At 35.6% G+C, this 18,844-nt stretch overlaps 1 protein-coding gene across 5 annotated transcripts in view; it reads left to right on the top strand.

Annotated features, from left to right (window-relative positions):
- The window catches only part of GRIA3 (glutamate ionotropic receptor AMPA type subunit 3), a 427,883-nt gene extending 415,385 nt beyond the window's left edge, over positions 1-12,498 (top strand). Inside the window, exons 14-16 of one of the 5 annotated variants that reach the window (XM_082263154.1) lie at positions 2,710-2,824; positions 8,927-9,174; positions 11,266-12,498. In XM_082263154.1, the coding sequence (XP_082119280.1) occupies positions 2,710-2,824; positions 8,927-9,172 (361 nt within the window). In that variant the 3' untranslated portion in view covers positions 9,173-9,174; positions 11,266-12,498. Of the gene's footprint in view, positions 1-2,709; positions 3,170-8,926; positions 9,175-11,265 lie in introns of those variants that run through there. The other 4 variants (XR_014225478.1, XM_082263155.1, XM_082263156.1 and 1 more) reach the window with 4 other exon arrangements.
- The last annotated feature ends 6,346 nt before the right edge of the window (positions 12,499-18,844 follow it).

Raw genomic sequence — 18,844 nt, 5'->3', positions numbered from 1 at the left:
TCTTTATCATGTTGGAATACTGCCCTGCAGCCCAGTCACCGAAGGGAATGGATCATGCTCTTCTTCAATATGTCACAGTACATGTTGGCATTCATGGTTCCCTCAATGAACTGTAGCTCCCCAGTGCTGGCAGCATTCATGCAGCCCCAGACCATGACATTTCCACCACCATGCTTGACTGTAGGCAAGACACACTTGTCTTTGTACTCCTCACCTGGTTGCCGCCACACACACTTAACACATCTGAACCAAATAATTTTATCTTTGTCTCATCAGACCACAGGACATGGTTCCAGTAATCCATGTCCTTAGTCTGCTTGTCTTCAGCAAGCTCTTTGCAGACTTTCTTGTGCATCATCTTTAGAAGAGGTTTCCTTCTGGGATGACAACCATGCAGACCAATTTGATGCAGTGTGCGGTGTATGGTCTGAGCCTTGACAGGCTGACCCCCCACCCCTTCAACCTCTGTAGCAATGCTGGCAGCACTCATACATCTATTTCTCAAAGACATCCTCTGGATATGATGCTGAGCATGTGCACTCAACTTCTTTTGTCGACCATGGCGAGCCCTGTTCTGAGTGGAACCTGTCCTGTTAAACCGCTGTATTGTCTTGGCCACCATGCTGTAGCTCAGTTTCAGGGTCTTGGCAATCTTCTTATAGCCTAGGCCATCTTTATGTAGAGCAACAATTATTTTTTAGATCCTCAGAGAGTTCTTTGCCATGAGGTGTCATGCTGAACTTCCAGTGACCAGTATAAGAGTGAGAGCGATAACACCAAAATTTAACACACCCACTCCCCATTCACACCTGGGACCTTATAACACTAACGAGTTACATGACACCGGGAGGGAAAATGGCTAATTGGGCCCAATTTGGACATTTTTACTTAGGGATGTACTCACTTTTGTTGCCAGCGGTTTATATATTAATGGCTGTGTATTGAGTTATTTAAGGGGGCAGCAAATTTACACTGTTATACAAGCTGTAAACTCACTACTTTACATTGTAGCAAAGTTTTATATCTTCAGTGTTGTCACATGAAACAATATAATAAAATATTTACAAAAATGTGAGGGGTGTACTCATTTTTGTGAGATACTGTGTATATATATATATATATATATATATATATATATATACATGCTCAGCTAAGTGGATGCAGCATCGATCCAATGCTGCATCTGTCCCCTGCCACCTCTAAGACTGAGAACTGAGCGATCAAAGACCGCTGATTACTATGTTCTGAGAATTCTGTGAACAGAGAGCTAGGGATTGTCAGTCCCCCGCTCTCAGCCCCCTGTCAACTGAAAAGGGGTCACAGGAGTGTAGAAGGACCTGCACTCCTGTGATCCATAAGAGAAGTACAGCAAAAATAGCTTTGATTATACTTCACCTTTAAGAACATATCAAGTGTAAAATAGAGTCCTGGATTCAACCTGTGGAAAGTGTTTTTCCCCATCCTCAGTCTGTCATGCAGGACACAATTTTTCTCTTGAAATGAGGAGCCAAAAGTTCATGGAGGCTACAGCCTGTCTTCTTTTAGATATCTTGTCTATTACTTGTTATATTTTTCTCTGATTAAGCATGTTTTTGTGAAACATATCAAGCTATTGTTCCCTTTCCCAGTCTATAATAGGGCTAATGGATGGAATGTGTATTCTCTATAATTTTACTTTTAGAGTATTAATATCTAGCAATGCATAGAAACCGGGTAATAATAGGACACCTGAATATGGGTATATATGTACTGTACATGCACTGTATATGTGCAATAGCTAGTATCTTTTTTCAAAGTATAATTTAGTGCAGCTTAAAAGTCCCATCTACTGGTTTATGTCTTGAGTATTTAATAAACAAATGTGGTGTAGTAAATTTAGGTATGTGTGTTAGTCCCTTATGACTTCATTTTAATTTGTTCTATTGCATGGAAGTCAGTGGGGCTGCCGAGCTCTTTCTAGTATAGACATATAACATTTAAATGCTTCGCTAACATGATCTAAAGTCGAATGCTGCTTCTCAATTCAACTCAATGAAACACTTTCTGCAAGAAAATGCACTAAAACGCTTTCAGGTTTATAGATAGTAAAACCACTGTAATCTTCACGAAAAGTTAATTACCATCTGTCACTGATATTTTAGAGTATCCATCTGCTGCCCCACCTCTAAAGAGGATTTGTTTTTTGTTGCCCAGGTTAAAAAAAAAAAAAAACTATCCGTTCCTCACTCATTATTTGAACAGAGTAGGTAATCTATCCATCCTTTACAAAGTGTACATTAGGTCACAGAACACCTACACATAAAAAGAAACCTGGCTTATGTTATCTTTATGTCCACTGTTTTATTCACATTGCTCATTAAATCTCAGTGGAAAAGTTATCCCAAAGAGTTCCTCTTTATTCAGAAAGGTTACTGCTGAATTCCAAATCAATATAGTAATATGAAATTTAAAACCTGTTGCCAATTTAGTTTTGTCATTGTTATCCTTTTAACAGTGTGTGCCGATTACTCAAAGCGATATAGGCAGGACCTGGTAATTTAGTGTCACTTGTAGTGTTAAAACTAAGGTGATATTCAGGTTGCCTGCAGTTCAAGATCTTTGTGTCCAGGGTCCCTGCTTTATCGCTTTGTATAGTATGAAAATAGTGTTAAGCTTGAATAACATAAAATAACATAATATAATGTTATTTATGTTATTTCCCACGTGAAGAACTCCCGTAAACCTTGCAGTATTGAAACTCAGTGAACAAGGCATCTTAGACAAGCTGAAAAACAAATGGTGGTACGATAAGGGTGAATGTGGAGCCAAGGACTCCGGAAGTAAGGTCAGTCGCAGAAGGTCTTTTGAATTGAATAGAAGTCCCATTTTGACTCACCGTTCATGCACACAAATTCTTTTTAACACAGTTGTAAAATATTAATAACATAGGGATCAGCAAGACTTATATCATGCCAGACTGAATAGGCAAGATTTACTAATGGCTGATAAGTAGCACATCCCAGCATAGGTTATGGATCACACTGGATGGTTTCAAAAAGTACTTACTATACATTTCCAATTTTTTTTTCAGACATTTTCTATTGTAACTTTACATGTAGGGACAGTGTGCTATATAAAGTAATTTATTTAAAGGGAAATAATAAAGAACTGTTACACTGCACAATCAGGATGTTGTACTTTTGAAAACCTGTCAAATCTTTCTCACTTCACTCATTTGTTTGACTCTGGCATTTAGCATTTCTTCATGGAGTACATATAACCATGGACATCAACCCCTTCTCTAATGCTACTACCACAGTCATTCTTTAGGTTCATTTTGGTCAAAAGACAGTAATCTTACCAGTATGTGTTTTTGTTCCTGAAGAAAAACTGGAAAACCGACACCCAACTATGGGTGTCCCATCATCTGTCACAATGTTCAGTGATATAGATCCATCATCAGTCACGATAAATGATGACCAAATGTCCTGCCAACAGATACATGACCTGCATGTGGTGGTCCTCTCCTGTTAGACTTTTGCCACAACTGGCAGTCCATTGGTGTTGCCGGAATGTAAACAACAGTGCTGGAAAACCTGACTGTCATCAACCGAATATAGTCAAAACCATATTTGGTCAGTGATGTCACTTGGGATACCCGCTGGCTTGTTTGTTATAGGAAACAGGCCAGCAGGTGGGCCAGGAAGCTTTATTTAGTGAAAGTAGTATTACCACCACTAAATGAAATTAAATCCACTAAAAACCACTAAATGAATAAAGACAAAGACTTTAGGTGGAAGAACTGACCAAATCTGGCAATTTAGTTCACTCTTTTGGCAAACATCAAAATCTTGAACAGCTAGAGTTCAGGTTCACTCACCCAGCTCATCCCTACTTTCAATAAATTGTTTGATGGGGTCTGCGATCTTGGCTATGTATACAGTTACATTCCAGTTTATTCATGATTAAACAGTCAAGTAAATTATACATTAAATTATACAAAAAGTACACCACACCAAGCTAAGGGTATATTTTCTAACAAAGTGAAATTCCCTTGCAAAATGAATAGTCTATTTGCCTAAACCAAGCCCTAGATGTCTGTAGATAGATAGATAGATAGATAGATAGATAGATAGATAGATAGATAGATAGATAGATAGATAGATAGATAGATAGATAGATAGATAGATAGATAGATAGATAGATAGATAGATAGATAGATAGATAGATAGATAGATAGTAAAGTACACATAAGTGGGAAAGTCACTAGAAGTGTGTGAAACCGACCAGCATTGTGCCCAGCTTCTCAAGTCCAGCTAGGTAGATGGAGCTGAAGGTCATAGGAAATAAACATATTAGGCATATATTCTAACATTCTGTGACATCCTTACAGTGTTTTTTTCATAAATGGACCCCTATATCCTTTTTAGGAATTATCATTTAGCCTAAATTCTAACCTAACCCAGTAACACCTACCCTAAAACATAAACTGAACCCTTAGCAGTTGACCTGCTCTTAAAACTAAAAAATACATTTCACTAACCTTAACATTTATCTTAGCCTTAAACTTAAGCCCTTGACTTCTGACCTTAAGCTTGATTGTAAATTAAAGATGGACTTTAGAGAGATGTAACTAAACCCTATTTATTCCAGATATTAGTAAAAAAAAAAAAACGTTAATTGTATTTTTACATAGAACTAGCACAGATTCCGGATTCTGTCCTCTCAACAGGGAACAGGTTTACAGAGAAAGAAAACTTTCAGGGACCATATTGGTTTACTGCTATTTCGTAATTGCTTAACATATGACAGGGACATTGGTGCTAGAATATGAATGCTGCGCAAGCTGGGGAGGCCAAACTGCAACCTAATGTGGACTTGCAAATGGCCTCAATCCATGAGTCTTCATCAAAGCCATGCCCCTGACATATTTTGCTCTGCCACATGAGCTTAATCATAGGGTAGTGAGCCTAGAGCCAAAAAAGGACTATATCTACATCATCAGAGAAAGTGAACAGTGGGGGTTATTTACTAAAACTAGATAGTGAAAACTCTGCATTGAAAAAATCTTACATGTTTTATTGTCAAAGCTTAATTGAACAAGCGGAAGTTAGAAGTTGATTGGCTAACCCGCACAGCTGTACTAGATTCTGAGTGCACCAGTTTCAGTAAATCTACCTCACTGTGTCATGACCAAGGGAGTGCGAATAAAAACCCACTAATTGGAATGATGTGAATGGGTAGAGGAAAAAGAAAGTGATCTAAGTAAAAGTGAAAATGGCAGCAAAATAATGTGATATTGATATAGCAGAAACTGAGTGATTTAATATGATACAGTATAAAGTTCACCTAAAATACCAAATTAATTGAAAAAAAAATAACAAAAAATACAAATGTGATGAAATAATTACTAAATAAAGATAACTTGCTGTTAATATATAGAGAGTGCAGAAGAAAAGACTATGACTTTGATTCTACAGTGATTGTTTTTTCAACACAGTACAGTCAACAAAATCATAAAATGAAACATATTTTTTCAAAGTACTACCCATTCTTCATGGAGATCCAGTTTACAAAACAATTTTCTCACAGGGAGTCAAATTTGTTGCTAGAAGCTAAAACAATAGGAAGCTCAATTTCTACCAGTTTTTTTGTATCTGAGAAATTGAAATGTACTTGGCTACATACTACAGGTTTTTTTTTTAATGTAATGCCACTGGTTGTGCCAGCTGTCGTCATACAGGGGAACCTCAAATCATTGAATTGTGTTCCAACAATAACATCTATGAGATTAAACAGTTACTGAATTGCCAAACAAAATATGTAATATACAATTAGACACCTTTGCGACAGGTTACGAGATCTCATTTTAAATATTAACTGCGATAAAGATACTAATGTTGCAAGACACTTCAGATTTCAACATCAGTCCACTCTACAACATCTCAGTATCCGAATTTCCAATAGGATCCAGAGACTGGTTTTCCCTCCTGTGCCAAAGTGAGGTACAGTTGTGCTCATAAGTTTACATACCCTGGCAGAATTTATGATTTCTTGCCCATTTTTCTGAGAATATGAATGATAACACAAAAGCTTTTCTTTCACTCATGGTTAGTGTTTGGCTGAAGCAATTTATTATTAATCAACTGTGTTTACTCTTTTTAAATTATAATGACAACAGAAACTACCCAAATGACCCTAAACAAAAGTTTACATACCCCAATTCTTAATACCGTGTATTGCCCCCTTTAACATCAATGACAGCTTGAAGTCTTTTAAGGTATTTGTGGATGAGGCTCTTTATCTTATCAGATAGTAAAGCTCATTCTTCCTGGCAAAAAGCCTCAAATTCCTGTAAATTATTGGGCTGTCTTGCATGAACTGCACTTTTGACATCTCCCCAGAGATCAGGAGACTGAGATGGCCACTCCAGAACCTTCACTTTATTCTGCTGTAGCCAATGACAGGTCGACTTGGCCTTGTGTTTAGGATCATTGTCATGTTGGAATGTCCAAGTACATCCCATGCACAGCTACCGGGCTGATGAATGCAAATTTTCCTCCAGTATTTTTTGATAACATTCTGCATTCATCTTGCCATCAATTCTGACCACATTTTCTGTGCCTTTTGTAGCTCACACACCCCTAAAACATCATCGATCCACCTCCGTGTTTCACAGTAGGAATGGTGTACCTTTCATCATAGGCCTTGTTGACTCATCTCCAAATGTAGCATTTATGGTTGCGGCCAAAAAGCTCCATTTTGGTCTCATCACTCTAAATTACTTTGTGCCAGAAGGGTTGAGGTTTGTCTCTGTGCTGTTTGGCATATTGTAAGCAGGATACTTTGTGGCATTTGTGTAGTAATGGCTTTCTTCTGGCGACTCTACCATGCAGCCCATCTTTCTTCAAGTGCCTCCTTATTGTGCATCTTGAAACAGCCACACCACATGTTTTCAGAGAGTCCTGTATTTCACCTGAATTTATTTGTGGGTTTTTCTTTGCATCCCGAACAATTTTCCTGGCAGTTGTGGCTGAAATTTCAGTTGGTCTACCTGACCATGGTTTAGTTTCAACACAATATTTTCACCCAAAGCTTTCAAAACAACATTATCATCCAAACTATTAACTGATTATTAACTTTACCTGAACTATAGGGCTGATACTCATTTTAATGTATGCCAGTTCATACAAGTTTCTTCACCAAGTCATGTCAATGTTAAAATGTCAGCATCAAAATCATATGCCCCACACAAATATTTAATTAGAAGCTTAAAGCCCATGCATTACTTTGCATTTCGATTTTGCTGCTAAGCTTTGAGCTCTTAGTTATTGTGGGGATTGATACCTTGTATTTATGAGGCACAGCCATACTTATCTTTCTCTTTCTAAACAGCGCAAGATCATAGTAGATCTACCCAGGTGAGGTCCCACTTATCAACAGTACCTGAAGACTTCTGTACTAAGCAATTATATTTTACTAAAAATACAACCAGGAACAATTACAGTTAAACACTTTAATAGCACAGTGAATATGTTTTCTGACAATATAACAGCTTCTTGCAATACTCATATTGCCTTTGCCAGGCGGATAGCCTATCTTGGTCATTTAATTGCTTTATTCACATTTAATTTATATCATTTTTGCTAAATTGGTTATTTCCCTTTAAATAAACTATTTTTTTTACAATAACACTTACATAATACTATTTTATTTTAATCAACTTTCTAATGTTAGTTAGAGCCAGAAGATTCATGAAATTTAGCATATATATTATTTCCACGTAGTCATATCATTTAAATTACCATTATTAATAGATGGTGTCAGTAGATCACTCCATTCAGCATTCATACTTTATGTACATTCACTCATTTATGCTGCTTTCTAGGTAGTCTGTACCGTTGCTTAGAAGCGTTTCAGCAAAAGCACTACAATCCTTTTTTTTTGTGACTTCTTTATTAAAGCACTCACTGAATGACCACTAAAATTTCATTGTTGGTCACTCCTTAAGTGATTTAATGAATACACTCTAACGTATTTTGGCAAAATTAAATCAATGTTTCCTTTTTTTAGACATGTTATGTTTTGAGTAATAGATTCTCTGGCACAAAATGAATACATTTCAGAAGAATTAAGATGTATTAAAGACTTAGCATTTCTAGGGTATATCCGGATTAACACCAGCTATCTTTTTTAAAGTTTTCAATCTGCGTGAAAAAGATTATGGCATAATGCAAAGAACTGTATTACGGTAGCTTATCAGTAATATGGCTGAAATTAATGCTAAATACTCTGAAAGATTAACTTCCAATAATCTCGATCAAGTGACATAGAGTTTTATACATAGTAATATACATGTAAAAGTCCTCCAGTGTATTAACATTGATAGGGTTTTGCTGAATTAGACAACCATGAGCTATTTATTTATTTGGGGTTATGTTAAAGCATGAAAGAGTTAAAGCACAGCAATGAGTTGATATAGTCTCAGATAAGCCAAGACTCAATAAGCAAAGGACACATTAGATTGCTGATATATGTAAATTAGTAATACATATACAAGAGCGTTACCAGGCTAGGTAGAGCTACGTATTTCAGATTTATATTTGCAATACTTCAGCAAAAGTATAATGCCTTTTGAGTTATAGTGCTGTAGTTTATTATGTTACATTATCAGGAATTATGTTACAGGATATTGTAGTGGAAGTCTTCAAAGAGTACATATATGCATGAAGAATATCCAAGATGTAGCTAGAAAAAGTAAAAGCAACATAAAAAGCCAAGTTTTGAATATAAGGTACTGCTTTTTTGTTTACTGTGATGTTAGTGTTAGAAGAGGAAAACAAGGTCTTTAAACACTGGGTTCTGAGGTTAGGGATGCTGTAAAAAAAACATTACAATAATTTTCCAAGTATCCTATGAAACTAACAAAGTTGTTCATTTCTCTTAGGACAAGACAAGTGCCCTGAGCCTCAGTAATGTTGCAGGGGTATTCTATATTCTTGTTGGAGGTCTTGGACTAGCCATGATGGTGGCTTTGATAGAATTCTGCTACAAATCACGAGCAGAATCCAAAAGAATGAAACTGACAAAGAACACACAAAACTTTAAACCTCCTCCTGCAACCAGCACTCAGAATTATGCTACTTACAGAGAAGGTTACAATGTCTATGGAACGGAAAGTGTTAAGATTTAAGGGTATGACTTAGATACATGAAGTGATTTACTATGCAATATCTTAGGTTTTGGTTGTTTTAATGATTTGCTAATTTATATGTGTGTTTATTTTTATTATACAATATAATGCTATTTTTTTACATTCAGTGGGCAAAAAATATTGATTGACTGAAGCGCAGAAGAATAGGGCTACAAAACACCATATAGGTCAGAGCACGCAGATTTTGATTATTTATCCTTATTTTTCCTCCTTTCCTTCTTTCCTTTCATACAGTTGATGCAAGTGGAAAAATATTGTTGGACCCATAGGGTTATTCCACTGGTATTGCTATCTTAAAGTATTGATGTTGATGTAAAAAGATCTAGTTCCTGGGCATGCAGAAGATATCCACAGAGGATCTCCACTATCTCCTTGGCTTGTAGTGTAATTAAAAAAAAAATGAAATTGAAGTGCCACACTACTGGTCCAGAGGTCCAGATAAAACTTTATTCCAATAAAAGTCAAACTAGCTGCTGACAAGGCCTGTGCTTTCAATCACACTGGAAAAAAATAACATTAAAGGTCCAGTTCACTTCTAGTCTAATCACATTGTTGTCTTTTAAGCTATGATGAAGGGAGTGCTCATGGATCCCTGAAACGTGTTGGCTACTTTTTGAATTCTCCCTCTGACCTTTATTGTAATTAAGTTGTATCTGGGACCTCTTAGCAGTGATTTGGTGCTTTCATTTCAAGTTTTCTTTTTTTTCAGATCAGAGTGAAAAAAAGAAAAATAAATTAGGCAGAGGCTACTTTGTAAATAACAGATTGTTTATGAATTAGCCAAAGCCAGTAGACTTGGCCACTGAAATATTGATACACCTAAGACAAAGGAAAGAAGACATGCTCCACCTCTGTAGGGCCACCATCTTGTGCTATCAGTTTTAAGTTTAGGTTACTTTGCTAAAGGAAATTATCCTATAGCAGCTTAGTGAATGTGGTAAAAAAAAAAAGAAATGTTTATATTTAACCACTTCTGGACCGGAAGGATTTGCCCCCCTTAATGACCAGGCCATATTTGCGATTCGGCACTGCATTACTTTAAAGGACAATTGCAAGGCCGTGCAATGCTGTACCTAAATAAAATTCTCACAAATAGAGCTTTCTTTTGGTGGTATTTGATCACCTGTGCAATTTTTATTTTTTGCGCTATTAACAAAAAAAGAGTGACAATTCTGAAAAAAAAACAATATTTTTCACATTTTGCTATATAACATTCCCAAAAAATTTCAAAATCAAAATTTTTTAACATTTTAGACCAATTTGTTTTTTGCTACATATTTTTGGTAAAAAAAAAATCACAATAAGAAGTTATTGCATCTACTAACTATGGGAAAGATTTGTAATTTTTATTGTTTTTTTTTTTACTAGTAATGGCAGCGATCTGAGATTTTTTTGCGGGACTGCGACATTGCGGCACACAGATCGGACCCCTGACTGACATCTTTGACACTTTTGGGGGACCAGTACCATTACTACAGTAATCAGTGCTAAAAATATGCACTGTTACTGTAATAATGACACTGTCAGGTAAGGGGTTAACAGTGTGGGTGATCAAGGGGTTAAATGTGAGCCTAGGGGAGTGATTCTAACTGTGGGGGAGCGTGGCTTGTGAAATAACGATAGAGACCTGTGTTCCTATTTAGAAGGATCACAGGGGCTCTTTGATCATTCCAGGGAGAAGAACGATCAGCTGTGTTTACAACAGCTGATTGTTCTTCTCTCTCAGCGGGGAACGATCGTGGGTGTCAGGAGGCAATCGGAGCCGCCTGCCCACTGCCTGCCCACTGCATCAGCATCCCCACTGACGAGCTTCCCCCTAGCCTCCTGCGCGTGACGGACGTATAGCTACGTTGGTGTGCCTAGGAGCGGCTGCCTGCCGCAGTATAACTGCGACGGGCGGGCGTAAAGCGGTTAAACTGTTTTTTCTCTAGGTTAACATTCGATTATTCCTATGCCAATGATGCTAAAACAGTGCCTGCAAAGTCTTATTTCAGGTCTAGCCCTCCACAGTTGGAAATCATGACAGATGTATTTTATTGCATTCAAAGTAAATATAACAATATTTTTTGCAGATATCCAGAAGAGCCAAGTGATTGGGTTAAAATTTGAAAATGAGGCTTCCTCCTACATCCTGACCACCTGAGCCAGTTATACACTTTCCTTGGTGTCTGGAATGACACAAATTGCTGATGGTGCAAAGAACTTTTACTAGAAAGAACTGATTTTTTTTCCTTCAGTGCCTTATGGAACATTCTGAGTCTCACAACAATGCAAACTAAAATGCTAATGCTTTGCTTGAAAAAAAAAAAAATCTTAAACTGGCCACAAGATAAGATTATCTCATGTAAGAAAATGTACTCTTGTAAAGAACACGTTCTATAAAAGCCATTGATTATAAGCACTCTACAGGGCCTCAGATGGTCTATATGCATTTTTAAAGGTGCGTTCACTCTCTTGTGAGTAACACTTTCCCACTGTCTCGTCTTCGTTGTAGCTAGTTGCTATTTGTCTCACTAAAATCACTCAAGCTGTCAGGGGTAATTTTTTTTTAAAACAAATTATAAATTGATGCCTCGGTTTAATTTGGAGATGAAAAAAAATTTAAAAACTGTCTTACTATCATGTAAAGGAGATCACTGTGTATCTACATTTAATTTATTGTGCGTGTAGAGTGAATGCACTTTTAAATTACTGAGTGTTACTTTAACATGTTTATGCTGTTATTGTTAGTAATGCTGTTATATGTTATTACGGACAGCCTGATAACTAACAATGTCTTTTGGGTTCTTCCTAATAATGGTAAAGCCTATACCTGAAGTGTATCCTCTGTCTTTCCTTTGAGATAAACATAATGAATGCAACATTTAGGCATGGAAGAAAAGAAAACAACCATAATTATTTCAGGTTATATATATATAAATATATTTTTTTACCTAAAGATCTGAGACACTGCTTAAGAAATTAAGTAGTGACTAGTTCAGTGCTTTAATAGGCCTAATGTTACACATAAAAATGTCAACTTTCTGGAACTTATGTATCAACTGCCGGCACTGGTAACATTTTATTTAGGCAATTTTCTTGCATCTTAGTCTAGCGTTTTATAAATCAGGACAATGCTTTTCAAGCTACAAGCATTTATCCACAAACATGGCACATTTGTTAAAAAATTATGATAGTTAATAACAAGATATAGCAGCATGACATATGTTTTTATGACCACAATAATGTTTCCAGGATGTCTAAATTGAAGAAGCAGAATATAATGTTAAGTATATAAGATTATGATTAGAACAACTGTAACAATACAGACTGTGGAGTGTATTAATATACTTGTCGTTTATTGAGATACTAAAATTCCAATACTATGTCACATAAAAAACATGATAGGCTTAGCTGTCACTTCTGGAATGAACAATCCTAACTTTGACTTACCTTTCAAATTGTAACATAAGTAAATGGCTTAGTTACTAGTATGACATAAAGGTTAGAAAAATCTGATTTACCTTTTTGAGCTCATCAGTCCTGCCTCTAGCTAATACGCACAGTAAGTTGGCCAGAGACAGGGTAGAACAGGCAGGTGGCATTACTTGCAAGTAAATAGCTAGTAGTAGTTACACAAACAATCAACTAAACTTTTTTTGAATGGGGAACACATTTCGCAGCATATCCAAGCCAATTCTGTCATTCGAATACAGGTTACAATCACCTTGGGCTATATTCCTGGCACCCATTAGAACTAAAGAAGTGACTTGGATGAGCTACAAATTCAGCTGAAAGTGACTAACTTCTACTATCAATATTATGACCTGGTTAAATAAGAACCTTCACAGGCATAATATAAGTAAATAACAGAACCTAGCTACACATGGTAGACATGTGTATATACACATGCAATACATAGGTCAATTTATCTACTCAGGTTACAACCTTTTATTCATGGGGCTGATTTGATTAACCATCAATTTAGCCCAGTAATGTTGTGTCCATTTGGCTGTTCAGGCGAATTATAAAGAAAAATATGAATTCCCCTTGTGCATCATTGAGCGAATAACACGAACACAACTTTACAGGTCAACTTGAACATTCTACTCCTTTAAAAAAAAAAAAAAAATCAACCCAAAATATGTATGGCCGTTTCCTACACAGTTTAGTGAAATGTTAGACAAAAAGCTAGAAAAATGTCTTAATAAAATGGTTCTTCTGCATTATTTATTGATTTATGTTATTATATTGTAAATGCTTTCAGGAAAATAAAAAAATGTTGTAGTCTTTATGGTACGATCTCAGTCAATTTTCCTTAAAAAAAAATAAAAATTGCAGTTAATTTAATGATACTTATTTTCATATACATTTTAAAACTCTTACGGTACAACCACATTGAAAAAAAAAAAAAAAAAAGGTTACAGAATAGCCTAAGGAGAGATACTAAACCATTTCCCAGCACTAGATATATAACTAAGATATTTAAAAACATCTTTTGATACATAAGTTCCAGTTTCTAGTTTTACATAAACTATATTGAATTGATCAGGCCGTTAATTTAAACACATCCTCGAGCTAAAACAAAGAAGTTAAAAGAAAATATCAAACTGAGCAGCAGAATTAGAAAATCCCAAGAGTTAAAGCACTAAATCTTGATACGCTGACACGCAATGAAAATGTGTCAGTCATGATCTCAGAGTGCTTTGACCCTTGTGTGTTCCGTAAAATGTGCAATTCACTATAACATAACTTTAAGCTCTAGGTAAAAATCTCTTTCAAAGACTTGTATACAGTATAATAGCACAGAGGAATGGTTGCTTTGATATATACTGCACTATATTTTACTCTCAGTTGCATTGACTTTAAAGAAAAGTTTCCATAATATGTAGGACTTGTCAGGTAGATGTGTAATACCTCAGCACTGTGCAGAGGATCTCCATCATAACACAAAACAATGATTTGTAAAAGATTCTGTCAGGTAACTTTTCTCTGCTTTCTTAACCAGTCATAACAAATCAACCGTATAACTGAGAGGCAGTCATCTTTCTTTACCAAACTTTATTGATTAAAATGTGATTCTGGCCCAAAGAAAGTATTTTGAATAAAATGTTAGTTTGTTTGTTCTCTCTACAATAACTGAGTAGCAGTTGTGTTGAGGAACACACTAATTTGCACTCACTTAGAATAGCTCTATTTCTATTGGCTAGATATCATTTTTTTCAAATACTGTACTATACTACATAAATATTACTGTGTAATTATGGTGCCTGAGACATGTTAATACCAAGCTCATCAGAGGTTGCAGAGTCAGATGTGACTCTTGTGTTATATATCTTTTATAGTAAGTGCTCAGGGCAACTGAGCCATTATTTGCTAGAATGTAAGAACCAATGATATATCAATATCTAAACATGCATTTATGTTATTCGGTGTGGTATAAATAACAGAATGTACATACATGAATGTTGTCAAACTGCATTCCGTTGACATCAGTGTGTACTTTTCTTATCGACTGCCAATCTTCAACAGTTGAAAAAAACAGAGAAGCAAGGAATGGATGGATCATGTGATTTGTCATCCGTTTCCACTCATAATGGGTCTTGCGATCTCTGAATATTTATTCCTAAAAAATGTGACACATCTTTAATTGAAGCAAGGTTCTTTTATCTAACTTGTTATAGTGTAAATTTGTCTTGTGTGAATTCTCCATTGCCTCACTTTTACTACCAGCCATATTTTACTATAATAATAAAAGCTGTATTCTTACTAGGCTAAAGATTTTTAAAATATATATTCAGTAGTATATTTTTACATTAGTACATTTTAAGTTTAGAATTTAGCTCTTCCGTTCACTGATGGTTTCAGTGTCAACTTCTGTTGTCAGAACATTTGATAGTCCCATCCTAAAGGGGTCGTGATAGGCTGAACACACAGTATAAACCTGTAATTTTATCTGACAGTGATTGTCGGTGTAATATATATGAAATATAGGAAAGCCCTTCCAGAAGCAGAAGATTGCTTTATAAATAGCCTTACATCATATACTGTATTCTGTTTAGGGTGTACCTATCTGTGATTGTTCAAGCTTGCATATATACATTTTTGACATGCCACACTTTATAGCAATGGCATACAAAATAAAACTATACTGTAAGTCATTAAAAAGCAGTCCATAAAGTGTATGTAAACCTAAAATTTATTTTTCATTATGTTAAGTGTCATGTCTGTCACAAGCCATTTTGGTGAATCTGTTACGAAGTTTCTTACATGGAGATCCTGCCAATAACAGCACATCCTGTTGCAGCCTGATAACCCTAAACTACTGCCACACAATTGGCAGCCTGCTGTAGATCATGCTCCTTTAGTTGGTTGTTGGCCTGCACATCAGATTGGTGCATGCCTCTGTAGATCTGATTGTCAGCCCAGTGGCTAACTGAAGCAGTGTGCATGGCAGGCTGACAATGCTGCTGCTTATTTAAAGGCAGCTTAATGACATTAGCCTGCATTAGGAAGTGCTGTTAGTCGTAGTTTCTCAGGATAAGAAACTTTGCAACAAGTTTTTTTTGTTTTTTAATGCTCAAGACAATTGTATACAGTGAGGCATCATTCCAAACAAACTGAAACATACAGTAGATTCTAGATTTACTTATGTTTTAAACATCAATAAAAGTGAATCTCTCAAAGTTAGCCTGCAAGGAACATTGGAGAATGACTTTATCAGTCTGCTGCAGACAAGAAAAAAAAAGCATTTCTTTAGTCTCTGGTTTTTTTTTCTAGCAGTTTGCAGGGTTAAAAGTAGCAAGAACCCCTAGCATATTTGTACATAAGTACACACGGAACATAAAGATGAATGTGCAGGCTCCAGGATTTAAATGACTGTGTTATCCAGAAGAAGGATTCTAGACTTAAAAATTAGGTGATGACCTTCTCTGATGCTTGAAAAAAAGATGGCCCTGGTCTTCTGGGTTGAAAGATGATAAAGACATTGCCAAGGGGAGCACTATGATTTCCTTGAGTGGCAATAGTAAGAGTAATACGTATTTAATATTTAGTGTAAATACACTGCAGGTAAAAGATATTCAGTAAGGCTAGGTCCACTTTAGGTGTTCTGAATGAACAAGGAAAGATCTGCATACAATCAGAACCTAGAGCATCACATTGCTGTCCTCTGTACAACACTTTTTCTTCCTTAAACTGCTCAATCTTTTGTAGCCTCCCTGTGATTATTTTACAATATATTATTAAAACAAGTAATGATATCCCAATGTCAGCCAGGTGATTGATAGATATAAAGAGCTTCTATAAACAGGGATAAGTCAGTAAATAATGAATAAAACCCACATTTCCGTTCACAAGGTTTGTTCTCCTGAAAGTTTTTTTATATTTTGCTTACACAACCCCTTTGTTACCTCAGATGGTAAATCTTAGACTGTAGTTTACATTTATTAGTAATATCATTCTTAAGAAAGACACTTACCAGACCATTTATATCCTGTAAAAATATGCTTTGTCTTTTGGCATTAAATTACCATTCCTTTTACATTTAAAAACGTATAAAAAATTAAGCGTTTTGATTTCAATAACAAAACAAAAGGTGTGGTACAAAACTTGAGAGACAAAATGTTATGATTAAAAATAGAAAATTATTTTTTCAAGTAGAGAATTTATTCAAACTACTTAAGTCTTCCATTTAAAAGCACCATGCAGTCAACAGAATTGTGTACCCGCTGTTTGTATGTAACTTTGGAAACCAGAACAGCTCCCAGATGGTAATACCATTTCTCCTTCAGGTCACGCTACAAAATTATAAAAAACCACCTGCTTTTGGAAAGGTGTTCTTTTTTTTTTGTTTAGAAGATTCCTAAAATGAAAATCCCATAAATAAATTCTTAAGTCTAAAGAAGCAGTCCAACATTCTAAGAAATAAAACTAAATTGTATTGGAAAAGAGTCTGTAAAAAGTAAATATATTTGCTTAAAGTCTTGTATCTGAAAATTTAAAGGTATTAAAGCTTGAACTTAAGGTTTCCTACATCCTAAAAAATAAAAGAAAATCAACTAAAATCCTCAATTAATAGCAGTTAATTGTATATTGCTAGAGAATAGTAGTTCATCTATTTACATTGATTTGTGTCTGTAGTTTATGCACATTTTTCAAATTGTTCCCAGTTAGGAGAAATGTTCTCATGTAAAATTATTAGCCTTTTTAATAAGGTAGTAGAAATCATAGTGACTAACTGCAGAGTGTGGATACCAACAGCGTCAAATAAGCTTTTCTCATTTCCAAAGAAAAGTGAAATAAAATTGACTGCAATTGGTGACTACATTTTGAACATTCATTGCACTTTGTTATTAACTGAGGCTGTTAGTGTGTACCTCAAAGCTATAATGCACCATTTTAAACCTATAATACAATAAAACTTATATGGAAAACAAGAAAATTCAGCAACTGATGGGGAGAGACCTTTGTTAATAAATAGGGGGAAACTCAAACTGATCCTCACCCATAAACATCATAAAATATCTCATTCAACACCATTGTAAATGTCTTGTTATAAAAACACAGATATGTAATGTACTTTTTTTCCAAAACTATATATAAAGACTGGCCTTTTCATATCTTCTCAGCTGAACCTATGTGTGAAAGAAAAGTATATTATGAGTAAAGAAACATGAACACCAGCTGAGAAGTTGAACTTCTAATGGAACTGTGATTTTTTTCTTCAAGGTCTTAATGCTATTAATATCCCATTTTGGGAAACAAAACGCTGTGCAGAAAATGCTAGAATCATGTATTCCTAGTTATGTTAACCTTTCCTGTGATAGAGCAACCAAGGTTTTTGTTGTTTTTATTTATTTTATTTTTTTTATATGGAGGTCTCTATCAAGGGGAGTGTTAAACCTCTAAGTTTGATTATGAATGAAACCATTTTTAAGAGTGTGAGCTTCATACCGAAGCAGGGATGTTCGGTATTTTTTAATAAAAACAAAATGCATGTAAAAATTACTGATTGCTTACATTTTCCTGCTATAACTGAGAAAAGTCAGCAGTAGAATCTTTTGGGATATATATTTTTCTTTGTATCTCAACCTTTATTTTGTTTTGTTTGAATTTAAGTTTTTTTTAACTGCAGATTGGTGAGCAGTAAAATTGCCAAGCAAACTTATGGCTGTAAAGACAAATAACTGCATGTGTGGACAGATTACCTACCCTCATTTAAATGAGGTGTGTACAGAGTTTTAATACATTTTGTAAATAAAATGAAAAGAAAATTAATTTTTACGTTGATATTGCTTGTCATTTTATTTAATACAAAGAAAAAAAATTTTGATAAGAGTTTCTCATACATTTTAACTTTATTTCTGCATTTGTTTAGCAGTCTGGGCTGAATGATCAAGATTCTGAAAAGCCCTCCCACCCGCAGACCCTGACCACCACAGCCCAGGGTTGTCAGGAAGAGGCCCTTTTGCCCATCAAGCCCCCACCCCCCCATGTTGAGGGCATGTGGCCTGGTATGGTTCGGGGGGGGCACTTGCTTGTCCCCCTACCCTTCCCCGACCTTCCGGGGCTGCATGCTCATATAAGGGTCTGGGGTGGATTTTGGAGAGACCCCACTTTTTTTTATTTTGGCATGGGATTCCCCTTAAAATCCAATTGGGTGGCGGCAAT

Source organism: Pelophylax lessonae (genome assembly GCF_965119305.1).
Source record: "Pelophylax lessonae genome assembly, chromosome: 7".
NCBI classification, from domain to species: Eukaryota; Metazoa; Chordata; class Amphibia; order Anura; family Ranidae; genus Pelophylax; species Pelophylax lessonae.
Note: the sequence above shows the minus strand (reverse complement) of the source record. Positions and strands in the feature narration are given on the sequence as shown.